Genomic DNA, 14632 nt, shown 5'->3' with positions numbered 1-14632 from the left:
CTTATCCAGAAATAATATCGATAATTCCTCATATTTCTTCAAATTTTGGGCTTCTTGTATAGATTCACAGGAATGCAAAAAAATAAATCCTTTGAGTCTGTCACTCGTGTGCAGTTTTCAGCAACCTTCTTCACGATCGTTTTTTGGGCAATGATTCTAAGGTGCCTACATTAGGTCTGCTTCACTGTGTTTACAGAGTATGTGAGTAGGGTGTGATAGATAGATTCGGTAATGGTGAGTGCGGAGCAGAAGTCCACGGGACTGATCGTGAGTTTTTAAGTACACTTCCTATGCATTCAGCGCCCTCATCGTCGTATACCAGCAATCAGGATATTGCTTTGACGTCGATCTCCAATCCGATCTCTTATTTGCTTTTCTTTCCAAATTTACGTATATTTATATTTATTTATTTTTATATTATTTATTTCACCACCAAAAAATTCACCAAATTCTACATTTTTGCGGCACTATCATAAAAGTCATCAAGACAACTAAATAGCTTACATTAGTGGATGTGAGGATGAGGTAATTAGAGGAACATGCCTGAGGAGGATTCCCTCTAGGGGAGGGAAGTTATGCTTAAATAAATTCGAACTATGAACATTTCTCTTAACAACCTTTGCTGCTTCCCATTAAAATTATTTAAGTTGGGGTTTACAATTGGGGTTGGGGCTATTTTCCGGAATGTGCAACATTTCAGGTTTTAAAATTTTTTCAGCTACTTCCGTTTATTTAATACATCTATATTTTACCCCAATACTTCAGATACATTTATATCTTAAAACCATAGATTATGGGAATTTACTTAAATTACAGCCGTGGAAAAGGTCACAATCACGAAAAAAAAGTTCAAATAATTCGGGCCGATAAATCGGCCCCTGGCAGTTTTCGCTCAACCAGCGAGGGCCGATATATCGGCCCGGTGACAGTAAAAGGGGTACGTTGCATACAATTTGCGGAATAGTGGATAGTCGCTGTGATTTCCTGTGTGCATTCAAAATCATTCATTCAATGCTAGCGATTATTCATCATGGCTCCGTTCGGAATCCAGAGTAATTCGTGAATTGGAGAGGCTCTCCAAATATTTTGTGAAGCGAGTGATAAAAGGCCAGATCAGGACGCCTGGGTATTTTTTCGGCATTACAACCAACAAGCAGTATTTGTTTACCCACTGCACTGCCACAGGGTATTCGTCTCAAAGTGCAAGTGATAGTATTGTAAAAGAAAGCACTAACGTTTAATCGTTTGGAGGACATCGAAATTCATCGCATTACCAGGCGTGCATGGGTCCCTGTAGAAATTAAGACAAAAAAGGGAAAATACTTGGTTGGAACTCTCAACGGAACAAGCAAAGATAAGAGGTATATTCAGCGTGCATTGCAACGATTAAAAGTAGGTAAACAAGTCTTGCAAGTAATGCTTGCGATGGTCACTATCTCAAGCAAAGAAGAATAATGAATTTACGCAGGACTTAGCAGGCAAAAGTCAATGCGTTCTTGAATGAATATCACGAAGGTTATTGCGTTCTCGACTTTGTTGACGGATTTCTTCATCACACCAAATGGCAAGAGAAGGTACATTTCGTATAACAGGATACTTAAGTGGCTGTAAGATTCAGGCATTATAACAAGTGAGAGTTTAAACAATTTACTTTGAGAATAAACACAGTTGGAATTAAACGCATCACTCCAGTCCAAAGTCGCTAATTCATTGTGAACGTTGAGTTCATCGAAGTTCTTTAGCTCACGAAATATGAAGGGCTTAGGTGGGGTAGAGTGAAGTTGGCAGTGATAATTGATTATTATAAGATCTAGATTATAATCTAGAGAGCCGTTAAAAATTAAAAAAAAATTAATAGCCAGGAAAGCAATCTCATAAACTAATATCTTCACCTATCCTTTTCCCTTACTCTGGCGTCCGTCCGTTTAAAAATTCATCTCTTCCTCCGTTAGGTAACTTGGTTACCATAATAAGATAATTACAAAATAATTTACTGCTGAAGATGATTATTATTCATCGAAACCCGAATGGCTCTTTGTAAAAATAAGTGGTATGTGTAAAATTTATCCAAGGAAGAAACTTTATAATGGAATCAAACAAATTTAAAATTGGGTCCAATTATTTTGATTGTAAGAATCATTTGAAAAATGTATATGCTAATTATTTATGTGCCCAAATGAATATCGATAGCTAACACAACAAAATTACACATACTTAGAAATACATACTTCGTGCCCACACAAGTAATGCAGTGATAGGTACTTATCCGTGAATTCTGCAAAACGATTTCTGACGATTAATTAAGATTTCCAATCCGGTTGACGATGACAGCGAAGAATGATACAACCGGGTGGTAGATGAATTTGAGGAATACTTCGCCATATGTGCACCATTACACTGGAAGTGTAATTTTTTGTGAAGAGCTCAATGAAGCTACAATATGACAACGTTCTTGGCAATATTTACTTGCTGATGAACGTAAGCATTCTCATAATCTACGTCCTTCATCGTATATTGTGTCATTTGTGCTCAATATAGTGCATAAACTCTTTGTTTGTAAAGTGCGTTTCTTTTTTGTTACGCGGCTTAAATTAAAAAGACAAAAACGTGCATTTGTTTAATTAGAACTCAAATTCATCCTAAAAAAATGAAAACAATACCATATACTAATAGTGAAAATCTCTTGGAAGCAACCCTGCCCTCTGTGCTTCAACCGGAGGTGCTTATGAATCAGAGCTTCTCATTGGTCGTAGATTTTTATGCCCAGATAATGCGATTAGCTGTAAGTAGTATAGTCAATCATAGAGTGAAATTTTTATCATTTTTTCTGTTACCCCCAGCAAATTTCATCATTTCGGTTCTAAAGTGGTATCATTTGGTGTGAAATAAATTACATAATTTCTCACATCCTAATGTCAGATAATATTAAATCCGGAAATATACCTACATTTCAAATTATTTAACTTCCGCGGGGTTTCGTGAACTAAAATAAAATTGCTGGAATATTGGCAAGATAGCTTTAAATACTGGCACGTAAAACCTCGATTCAAATTTGGTGGAAAAAAATAAACATTTTAAACGTAAAAATTGATTTTTGAAGTTTGTCTCGCTGATTAATACAGGTAATTCACCTCGTAAGAATGAAATACATGTCTCGAATTGAATATGTCCAGGTATTCACAACAATGGCTAGAGCAAATTGTGGGGGTATTGCAGCCCATTAGCTGTAAACAATATTAATAGCGAGGAGTACGAAATAACTAGTTCAGTTCAACAAAGTTTATTCTGCAGATTATAATATAAATAAAATATATTACACTCTAGCAAAATAAATTATAGCGTGGATAAAAACACGTAAAAATGAAAGCGGAGCTGTTTAGACTGTTGCCTCTTCAACATTACTGAGGATTAACACTGGTACTAGAATGGTATCGTCACGGAATTCACCCTAAAGACGGTAGGAAACCCATGAAACCACCATCAGGCCACCGCAGTACCATGAACTCCATAAAATTTCAACATGCTTAAGATAGAATACGTCGAGAGTAGCAATGTGTAAAAGTTAGAATGTATCAACATGAATAGATTGAATCTACTGAATATAAATAGTTAAATCGTCTTTAGTCTTTCACTATCACAGCATTGTATAGTTCTCACTATTTGAGATAGAAGGATGCACTATTTGCAAGTTCTTCTTTCTCTTGCTCTTTTCCCTCCACCTAAGAGGGAGTGATTCGGGGGTGATCACTTGTCGAATCGACGCTGATATTGGTACTCCTAAGTCCTGATTGTAGATGTGGTCATTGATGAACCCTATGGCCGTGTAAATCTTCCTCTTGCTGACCTTAAGGGTCGCACATTCCCCTCTAAGAATGATTTCAATGAAGGGCCGCGGCTTATGCTTTGTTTTCCTCCTGACCAGTGGCGCAGCGAGGGGGGGTTTCGGGGGTTAATCCCCCCCCCCCCAGAGATCAGAGAAATATTTAAATTTAATCCATTAATAGGATTGACATTACTAATAGAATAGTGTAAGGATTAATAAAATATCCCTCAGAAAGCCGTAGAACTCACAATTTTGAACCGTGTATTTTAAAATTCCGCAGTTTATTAATATCGCACCTACCGCTTATCCTGGTGGGTATTCCATACCATTTAGGTGCAACTAATACACACCCCGGTATTAGTTGCACCTAAACCCCCCCCCCCCCCCAGCCTTGATTCCTAACTGCGCCCCTGCTCCTGGCGGCGTTGCTCCGAAGCCATCACAATCTGTGGATGAAAGGTTCGATATTATTAATTTCATATACGTGCTTTCCTTCAGTACAACATGAGGATCTGATGTAAGATACGCCTCACGAATGACATATTCCCCAAGAATATTATGTAACAGCTATTGCCGCGTACTCCATGATAGGCCTAATCAAAGCCTTGTATAATAAGTTTATCAATGCAATGAGAATATATTTTTGCGCGGAAGGAAATCAAGGAATGAGCATTCAGGCGCATAGGACCCCTTAAGAGGCAGTGAGATTCTAAAGCCACTCCACGCATTCAAAGCAAAGTGATGGGTAGAAATTTACGTTGAGATCGTTTAGCCAAGCTCTCTATAATTGATGATATAGCTCACATGCACACAATATTTTTACTACTAATTCTCCAGTGTACTCGGTCACACTGAATACTCTGCAGCCCTACCAGATGTAAACGAGACTGAGTATGTGAGTCAACGAATTGTACGATCAGGAGTATTTGAGCGTCTTGATTGAATTCATTTGGTATTCCGACGGTCGCGGGTATAAATTACTATGGACGTTATGAAGCACAACAGCTATAAGAACGTTGAAAATGAAATGAAAACCATGAACTCATTTGTGGAGAAATTCGAAGTGCTTACTGCCAACGAATAGTCCATTTCACTTAACTGCTAATCGGAAAATTGAAAATGAACCAACTCCTCACGTCTCGACGCGTATGCTTCAAAACAGCCCGCTATTAGTGGTGCGAATTAACATCGATCTGCGACGACTATACTTCATATGTTATTAAGAGGCAATCTAAAGGACTTTCTGTTGAGTTACCCCCAACATTTACTATATTTACCTTTATCATCGTTAGAAACGTCACTAAATAATTCCAATCAATTTATCCAATATTTTCCTGAATATTACCCTAACAAGAACTAGGAAAAGCCGGGAAAAGTTATTAATTTGATGTCACACGTCATTAGGAATATGAAAATTTGGTTAGCAGCCCCAATTATGGCTCACTTCTCCGTGAAATTCAGACCAGATTGCCCGTGAGCGCCGCGAGTGGCGAATTCTTAAACCAAGTTTTATTTGGGTGGATGATGAGAAATCTAGAGGGCTCCACTCAAATATTCGCGAGCAAATTCATTGCATAGGCATTTGGAAAGAATCAACTGACCATTTCCACGAAATGAACATCACATAACAGCAGGTGAGTTACATATTATTTATGAATTAAAATTATCGTATTCGTAGAGCTGTTGAATATGAAAGTGAATCGTTCGATGAGTCATTCATTGCTCGAGGTAATATACGATTGTGAGATTGAAATGATCCGTTCCCGAGAAAGAAAGCCTTAAAAATGAGCCGTTACTCGCGCGCAGTAAAGCAAATACATAACCAAAAGCAAAGGGTCACGCCAATACAAATACCTCACATAAACAGTTATATTTGCCTACAAATAAGTTGTTTGAAAATGGGCAATGGATTTTCCCTCATCGACCTTCAACTTCTGCATCTGAACCTTATTTTTAACGTATCAGGGAAAAAGGTACAGAGTTAAATCAAAAATTTTGTTTGAGAGACTATTTTTAAATTTCCCAAAAATTTCGAATCGCGAAGTGGAACATGAGATTAAAAGTGGCAGTATCTTTTCAATCTCTGATTAATAATGAATTAATAAAGACAGTATGTTTCAGTCCAATTGTAAGGCTATCACTTATTGACCTCCCGAACGATGAATGTATTAAATAACTCTGAAGTCAGCCGAATCCGATCTCCAATTCGTAAGCATAGAATCTACCGCATGCACTGCGCCGAATTCGTCGAGTTTTGAAGACTTCAGGGAATCGGGATATTCGCCCCTTTTAGAGGACGCTCCGAATTCAGAAAATTTTGCAGTCTCATTAAGAATGAAGCTAGAAGTATTTGAATCATTTCCAGTCGCCAGTAACCAAAACAGAACTAAAGAAAAAAACCCAAGCGATATTTCACGTCCACAATACGATCTAACAATAAGAGCTAACTGGAATTGCAGCCTTTGACTCTCAAAAAGGACAAAGCGTAAGTTTCAATTAATAATTAATCCTCTGGGCTACTAAGACTATGACTGAAAGAGACTACTTACCGGCATTCGTTACGATGGCTTGATTCAGTTGAGTCATTCCGCGATGTAAAAGTAATGTTAATCTCGCGGCGGTGAACCATGCTGGGGGGGGGGGGGGGGAGACAAGAGGGGGAGCTCCCATCCCAACCCCCCCCCCCCCAAGAAGCGAAAGTTAATGTAATTCAAAACGAAAGTTTTGAACAAAGTATATTTTGAAGAAATATTGTACTAGCATAACACGTGGAATTGAAATGAATACAATTTTTTTCAAGCATTCAATTTTATTTAAATACTACGGCTTGCCCCTCCCCCCCATGTTGTCATCCCGGGTACACCCCCCCCCATGTTGTCATCCCGGGTACACCCTTGTCTCGGTGGTCTAGGGATTACTAGTGTAAGTCACTATACCTAAACTTAGAGCACAGGACTGGATGCATGTGATGTGACGTCACAATTCTGGTAAGGGAAGAAGGCTGGGATATGGACAAGTGAACTAAATCACCAACGTAATCTAGCGATGTACTCGCTAATACTCACCATAATGAATGAAAATAGCCGGCGCGATACAAAATAAAGGAATGGAATAACAAAATGACGGTTCCAAGACGACAATCAGCTCATCCCTGCAAATAAAAATCAATTGAATTTCAAATAAGGAACAATATACGGAATCTTAAGGAATTCCGTCTCCCTGAAAAAGATCGACCAATTGGAGTGACATATAAGTCATCTGTATCAAATAAGCATGCATTATATTCTACTAAAAACTCTAATCAAAATAACTCATTAAGTCTGTGGACTTAATTGTTTCATCTAACGTGTCAGATAACATCACTCAAACCAAACCGTTCTTATGTTACTCTTACGAAAAACTGAGGTTATCATCTTGATATTTTGAGCGTTAGTATCCTTTTGACGTTTTCCCGATCACACTGATATGTGAAAAGAATAACACTTCGATGAATAACTGTCGGCTGGCTAGCGGCTAACCCTTTAAGAATCGCCCGAAAGTGCACCACCACAATTTTGAGGACGAACTCCCTTCATTTCAATGTCAACTCCTCACGATCTATATTCAATTTGTAGACTAGAAAATGGCGTATTTTTTCCAGTCGTCTCAATAAAAAAATATTTACAACTCCTGATAACGTGGCCTTGTGCGCCTTCTTGAAAAACATCTGAAGCACTGTATCAAAAACATAAATAACTAAGACACATGAAAATTTGAAAAGTTGATATCAGCGAGTATCAGCATTCCTTCAACGGTGAAAAATTCTACTGAGGAAAATTATTACTCTTGACCAGAATTCAAGACAATTTTAAGTAATAGTCAAATAAAGATAGCGTTACCACTGCATCTCGTGGGGATGACTTACTACTATTGCATGCACGAGTGAACTTCTATAGATAATAATTCCACCCACCACAAAACTAAACATTACCCCTCTGTTACTCGAGAATTTTCGCAAGTGATTGTTTAGGCGCCAGTCGTCAGTTATCTGTCGCTTTAGCGCTTTCTCCCATCTTTATTACTGATTAGACAGCAAAATAAATGCAAAAAATTTAACTGTGTAACCATCGCACAATTGAAGAAATTATGAAACCGGACGAACACCAAAATTTGAATGCGAAATCCCGATTTGAAAACAAAGCAAGACACGAATATTCAAAAAATATAATCACGTGAGCGAGAAAGATGAGTTAGCCGTTGTAATAGATACGCTCTTCCGCGTGAACACCAACATGAAAACCACACATACGACTACACTAATCATAAAAGACAAAAAAACAATGAATGGAAAGAAAAAAGGTACATATGCTATAGAGATTGGGAATAGAGATAGGTTGCATGGGTTTCCTGTTGCCACCCAAAGGGGTACCATGCTAGCATCGTTGGGTCCCAATTCTCGGCCTTCGTCTTAGAAGCGACGAAGGCCGAATGGCCGGCCCAATCACGCATCTCGTATCTACACCTCTCATGATGATAGATACGAGACACGTCCTACTGTGCCATGTTACAGCCCCGCCTTCAAAACAGGCGAATGAAAGGCTGCCTTCGGAAATAAGAAATGACGAGACAATATTAACATTTCCTTAACAATATTTTATTACAACATGTAGAGTCGCATATTGCTTACAACCAGGTTCAATACAAAAAAATTACAATATGATAACAAGTACAAAAAATTGAAGGGCATACACAACCACTCATTAAAAATTAGAAAAACAATATTTCACATTGAACCCAAATAAATGCTACTATTATATCATTAATGGAGGAATGGAAATTTCATATAAATTCCTAATGCCTTTAAGTGTGTGTTTGAGAGTCACATTAATTGCCTAACACCTTTAAGTGTCCTACCTAACCCACCAGCTAAGTCACTTCATTCTCCCTCCACTTCTCTAAGGGGTTTATACTCCGCACGCTCCAAGAAGATATTTAATGAATTACCAATACACGACACAACTAATTTCAATTACACGCGCGGAACAAGACTTAAGATGATTTTAAGAATATTGTTAACGTAGGGAAGACGATCTAAAGCTGCCAGAATAATCTTATTTCAATTTTAGGGTAAAATTAACGGAAACTAATTTACCACAGCCACCTGAAAAAAATACACACGACATAATGAAATCACAGCATAAGAAATAAGCACTATCGACATCAGTTGAAGCAAAAAAATAACGAAAATAAGCTATGTCTTTAACTAGAATCTCGTCCACCTGAAAAAGAAACTACGCACTACACAAAGTGCCCTAATCAAAGGAACTCGGAAATAGGCAAATTTGAAATCAACGGGAGAGAATTCGCACAATCATCAACTTGGAGCAGTGAACAGAGTATAAAATGTTTCTCTAAAGCCCCGTCGGAGGGCCCTACCGCGAATAGGCCATGTCTCGTGAAATAACCTTAACCACCCTACACACTGTGTGCCCTGGAAGAGGAGTCGATCCCTTACCTCGAATCATCTGCAAGGTCCCTCGGCGGAAGAACTCTGCTTTCCATCGGCGATCCCACGTCGCACTACGATATCACCATTGCACTAATCACACAACTGACCATTTCACAAGAACGCTATTACACTCACACTGCACTAATCATTCTTCTCTGTTGCTCGCTGCACTATTGATGATCTTGTAAAAGGTGGTTGAAGGTGAGGAGATCGAAGCCACAATTAAGGTAAACGAAGACAATTGATAAATGATTGCGGAAAATTATGCTGTGAGCATTGCGAATGAAGAGCATTTATGGAAAGCTACGCGTTTCCCAGGGAGTATTAGAAGAACTTAATACAGTGTTAACAGACTTTACAAAGAAAGACGAAGTGAAAATGTCCGAACCCGTGATTTCGATACCCAGCGAAGTTTAGAAAAAGGAGATGAAATCGGATGATTTAGAGAAAAGCTCAAGAAAAATGCATGAAAAACTAGAGATTAGACTGGACTTACTGAAGTAAACCCAATGAAGTAGAAGGAAGTAAAGATTGTTGAATGGAGTTTCGAGATACACGTTCTGAGAAATAATCTTAGTCCCCGTGAAAGACGCGTGCATTGAGGATAAGATTCAAATAGCATTACTGAGAGCATTAGAGAATCCAGTAGAAATTAGATTATGGTAAAAACAATAGAGATTAACCAAAGTGAACATTGGCGAAAGCCGCTTTTCTGTACGAACATTAACGATGTAAAGAAGACTTAGTGAAGACAGATTCAGGTGCACTGCCAGAAAATAGAGCATTGAATAAGAAATATAGTGGAGAAAAATGAAAGATGGCGAGTACTATGAACAACTTACGATGTGCTAGGAGTTGGAAATGAGAAAATTCGAGTGAAGACTCAGCTGGGAGAGCATTATTACTGAGCAGAAAATTGAGGAACGGACCGAGACACGATGACTCCCAACGCAGTTGCCTGAAATAAATGGATTAAATATAATTTAATATCTAATTTAAACTCAGTACTACGATACAATTATTAAATACTAACAGTGGAATTTGATATGGATTACGTAAGAATCATTAAATACGAGAGCAGTAGTAAGGCCCATGAAATTGGCAGAGATAAAGACACTACGGAGTGAAAGCACAAATATTCACGAGTATACACGATAACCGTATAAAAATCTCAAATATTTCCAAATAAATTACTGCAAACAATTGAAATAATTCTTGTTCTTCATCATCCAATGATCGACTTACATTTTGAAAGCAGGAGACGAGGCAACCACGATGTCCACGAATCCGCAGACACACCAACGCTTCAACTTACGATTACGATTTCCGGCAGCACTCACGTATATTAACAGCACGGCGGACGAAGAACCACTGAGAATAAGAAGTGACCGCTCTTTGCCTTATATACACATCTAGAGCCGTTGGTTGGGTGGAAAGGGGACATGGTGGGGAAGGACAGGGGTCCGTCTAATTCAACGTGAACACTCCTGAAACATTGAATCGGAGAACTCTAGTTGAATGGTGTTCGTAAAGATAATGTGGGTTGGGTGGGAGAGGACCTTTCAAAAGTGGAGAAGAAGACGACGTTCTTGAGAGCTAGCGTCCAACAAAAGACAGTCACACGACCATCTCTCTCCTTACCACCCCGACTGCCAATAATAAGGAGCTGCATGCGGTCTGGCCCGCTTACCGATAGCCGTCAAGAGGTCGAGAGCGCGTTCGATGACTGCTATGTCCCGCACACCCTCCGAATGCTCAGGCGAAGCATTGGATATCGTCCGATTCGACTTGGAGGCAAGCATTAGAAGCGAATGGGATTCCACCACCCCGACGACTCAGAAGAGCGTCTTCACGGAATTGTCTGACGATGCCGATACGAACGTGGAAGTTATTTTATTAATTTATTGAGTAGATTCTTCACAAACAGCAGTAACGCAAATAAATATTTTAAAAAAATTTACCAAAACGTGATACGGGAAATGTCTGGTATATGAGTATGTATAGTTATCTGAGTCTATATCCTTCCAATAGCTCTGCATTTTTAATAGTTCCTTTTATTGAAAAATAGAGTGATCGCCATTTAGGCAAAATGTAGTCGCGTATCTGCGTATCGCGTATACATTAGTACATGAACTTCTTGTACATTTTTAGTTTGTGTATGTTATCTGTATAAATAGTAGTTGTAACAATTTTCAAATTAATAAAAATAATTGGTTCAATATAATTTTTAATTAAAATATTACTTTTAAAATAATGAAGATAACCATATATTCTTTTTAAAAAACTTTGTCGATCATCGTCCTCAATTTTTGAACATAAAAAGTTTTCACTTCCAACGGCAGTCCCACGACTGCCATGTTTTTTTTAATAATGGCTCTTTTTGCTATAACAAATTAATTTCTATACCGAAAGGACTGACACATTTGTTTGAGACGAAAAGTGTGGTATCCCAGATAGCACAATGTAAGTGAGTTAACCGTTTCTTATGGTTTTCTTACGGAAAAAATTGATAAGCAGCTTATCGTAAGCTAAGGGACTTATATAAGGCAAGGGTAAGACGTTAGGGGCGTTTAGGTAAGGAATGCCGTCAAATATCCTCAGGCAATGTAAGTCACTTCTGTTGGAGCGCCAAAGGCGGCTGAACAGCGTACTACACATGCTACGCGGCTCATCTTGACATGAATTAAAGGCTATTGGGGAAATTTAGCGAGTTTTTAGAAGGGCTGAACAACTGATAACAGATTTTCCCGAAAATAGAAAAAAATTAATAACTGCAAGCAACCGGCTAGTGAAGATATAAAGCATAGTACAAGTACTCTATCCATGCGGCGGAAAGAAAAAAAAACGTCAGGATGGATCCGAACGTGCGACCCTAGGAACCGAAGTACTACTCGCTAACCACTACACCACGACAGTTGTTGAGAACAGGTGGTGTAGTTACTAATTAAATAAGCAATTATGTAAAAAAAACTTGTTTGGCATGTGCATGAAAAACTGAATTTATTCAAGGTCCATACATTTTATCATTTACGAATTTTAAATTATGGTTTGATAACCCGACGACTACAATACATATATTAGATGTTCCTTCCGGCATTTTTATATTATTCTACGTTGGTATTCTTGTGAAATTGTGTTTTTCTTAAGACCTTCGTTAAGCTATCAGTTCATAAATGTGAATGATTTTCAAATTATGGCGGTATGATGTTATTTCTCCTCATAATATAGAAGCGCCAATAATAAAAACATTGTTTTAATGCATAAAGGCCTTAATTAACACTCTGTAACGATGGGATAATAACAGCATCTACGGAAGTGCTGAAAGTTTGGCATCCATTTTGCCATTACTCTGGATGTTTGTCGCCCTGGCCGTAAGAAACCCATAACAAGCTTACTTGAGAAGCGACTTCCTTATTTCTTCCTTTCACCTTATCTCAATGACTTATAATGTGCTAGCTGGGATTCTTGATTTTCTTAGGTTTATTAAGACGACAGGGTATTCAAATTGATCAATTTTAGTAATACTTAATCAGAAACAAGATGGATTGATAACTTCCTTCTTATAGGAAGATATCAATCAACAACTTCAACAATACGTTAATAAAAAAAATAAACACAACTGAATAACAAAAACAAATAAACAAAATACAAACGATTACATTGCACTTAAAGTAAGAGAAATTGCTCTGTACAACAGGTATTGGTATAATTCTTATAAAATCTGTGGCGGCGCATTACGAAACTCCCGCCACTATTTCGAGCGCCGGCCGGTCGCCAGATGTTGTCGCTGCCTAACTGAAGCCGCCGCCAGGTGGCACGCGCGGCGACCCACGCCACTACAGGGCAGCGCCATGACAGTCTTGACCGAGCAACCGACCCTGACGGACGCCTACGCCATTGTGTCTGACGACGACGTTATTATAACTCTGTAGTAGTGAATAAACGCTGTTATCGTTATCAAATCTTGACTTTTTGTGAAATAACGCAACCTTCCTCAAGTGGTGACCAACCGACGTGATCGTTTTTCTCGGAGTGAATAATTCGTCCGTCCAGTGCAAGTTTTCCCCACGAGGTCAAGATGGCGACTCCACCTACAGACGCCGAATCCGCTCTCCAGGTAAATCGAGTGTCCATGAAACTCCCTCCCTTTTGGCCCGATAGACCTGCGTTGTGGTTCGCGCAGTTAGAAATTCAGTTTACCCTCGCGGGAATCACAAGTGATAAAACAATGTTTATGTACGCCGTGGCTCAACTAGACAATAAGTACGCCATAGAAGTAGAGGATGTAATAACTAGTCCGCCCGAAACCGGCCGTTATGCGAAATTAAAGGACGAAATCCTTCATCGCCTTTCCGCATCTCGAGAGACGCGGCTGCGGCAGTTGGTGGAACACGAGGAGTTGGGGGACCGGAAGCCATCGCAGCTTCTGCGCCACCTGCGGACGCTTGCTGGAGAATCTGTCCCGGACGAATTCATCCGATCATTGTGGATGAGCAGGTTACCCCCCAGCACCCAGACCATCCTGGCGACCCAAGATTCGGTGGAATTGAGCAGCGTCGCCAACCTGGCCGACAAAATTCACGAGGTGGGTCCCCGGCCACACGTGGCCAGCGCCTCGATGACGCCGGAAGTGGAAGCGCTCACGAGGAGAATGGAAGAGCTCGCCAGGCAAGTGTCTTCCCTATCTCAGGCGTTAGGGTCAGCGAATACTTCCACGCGTCGCCCCCGTTCCCGCTCCCGCTCCAGAGGAAACCATCAGAGGAACCGCAGTCAATCGGCGCCGCGGAACCCAACGTGGTGCTGGTACCACGACACGTTTGGCGCCAGAGCGAGTAAGTGCCGGGAGCCGTGCACCTACGCGGCGGAAAACGCGGAGGGCAGTCGCTGATGGCGGCAAGTGATGGTTGCCCTCGTCCCTGCCGCCTTTTTGTTACGGACGCCGCTACTAAAACCCAATTTCTTGTGGACACGGGGTCGGATTTGTGCGTCTACCCGCGCGCACGCGTCCAAGGTAAGCCACTAGCGACATCTTATGAACTGTTTGCAGCTAATGGGACAATTATTAAAACTTACGGTTGGATTGTGTTGTGCCTGAACTTGGGCCTACGACGTGACTTAAAGTGGCGTTTTATTATTGCCGATGTGGACAAGCCCATTATTGGCGCCGACTTTTTATCTTTTTACGGACTCCTTGTCGACATCCGCCACCGCAGGCTGCTCGACGGACTAACGTCCCTCTCAGTAAACGGGAGGGCAGTGCCACATTGTGTAAATAGTGTTAGTGATTCTTTTAAATTTAATAGTGACGATTGTATATACTT

The 14632-nt window shown here is 39.9% G+C and overlaps 1 protein-coding gene across 1 annotated transcript; it reads left to right on the top strand.

The window, feature by feature from the left end:
• Positions 1-13389: 13389 nt before the first annotated feature.
• Positions 13390-14199, top strand: LOC124161444. The gene has a single exon (XM_046537765.1). The coding sequence runs from the start codon at positions 13390-13392 to the stop codon at positions 14197-14199; it is 810 nt and encodes a 269-aa protein (XP_046393721.1).
• Positions 14200-14632: the final 433 nt, after the last annotated feature.

The sequence above is a fragment of the Ischnura elegans genome, chromosome 6 (assembly GCF_921293095.1).
Source record: "Ischnura elegans chromosome 6, ioIscEleg1.1, whole genome shotgun sequence".
Classification (NCBI taxonomy): domain Eukaryota; kingdom Metazoa; phylum Arthropoda; class Insecta; order Odonata; family Coenagrionidae; genus Ischnura; species Ischnura elegans.
This window is presented reverse-complemented; position numbering and strand designations above follow the sequence as displayed.

Excerpts from the sequence above, each read along its gene's own strand:
- LOC124161444 (XM_046537765.1), top strand. The coding sequence starts at position 13,390 with ATGGCGACTCCACCTACAGACGCCGAATCCGCTCTCCAGGTAAATCGA.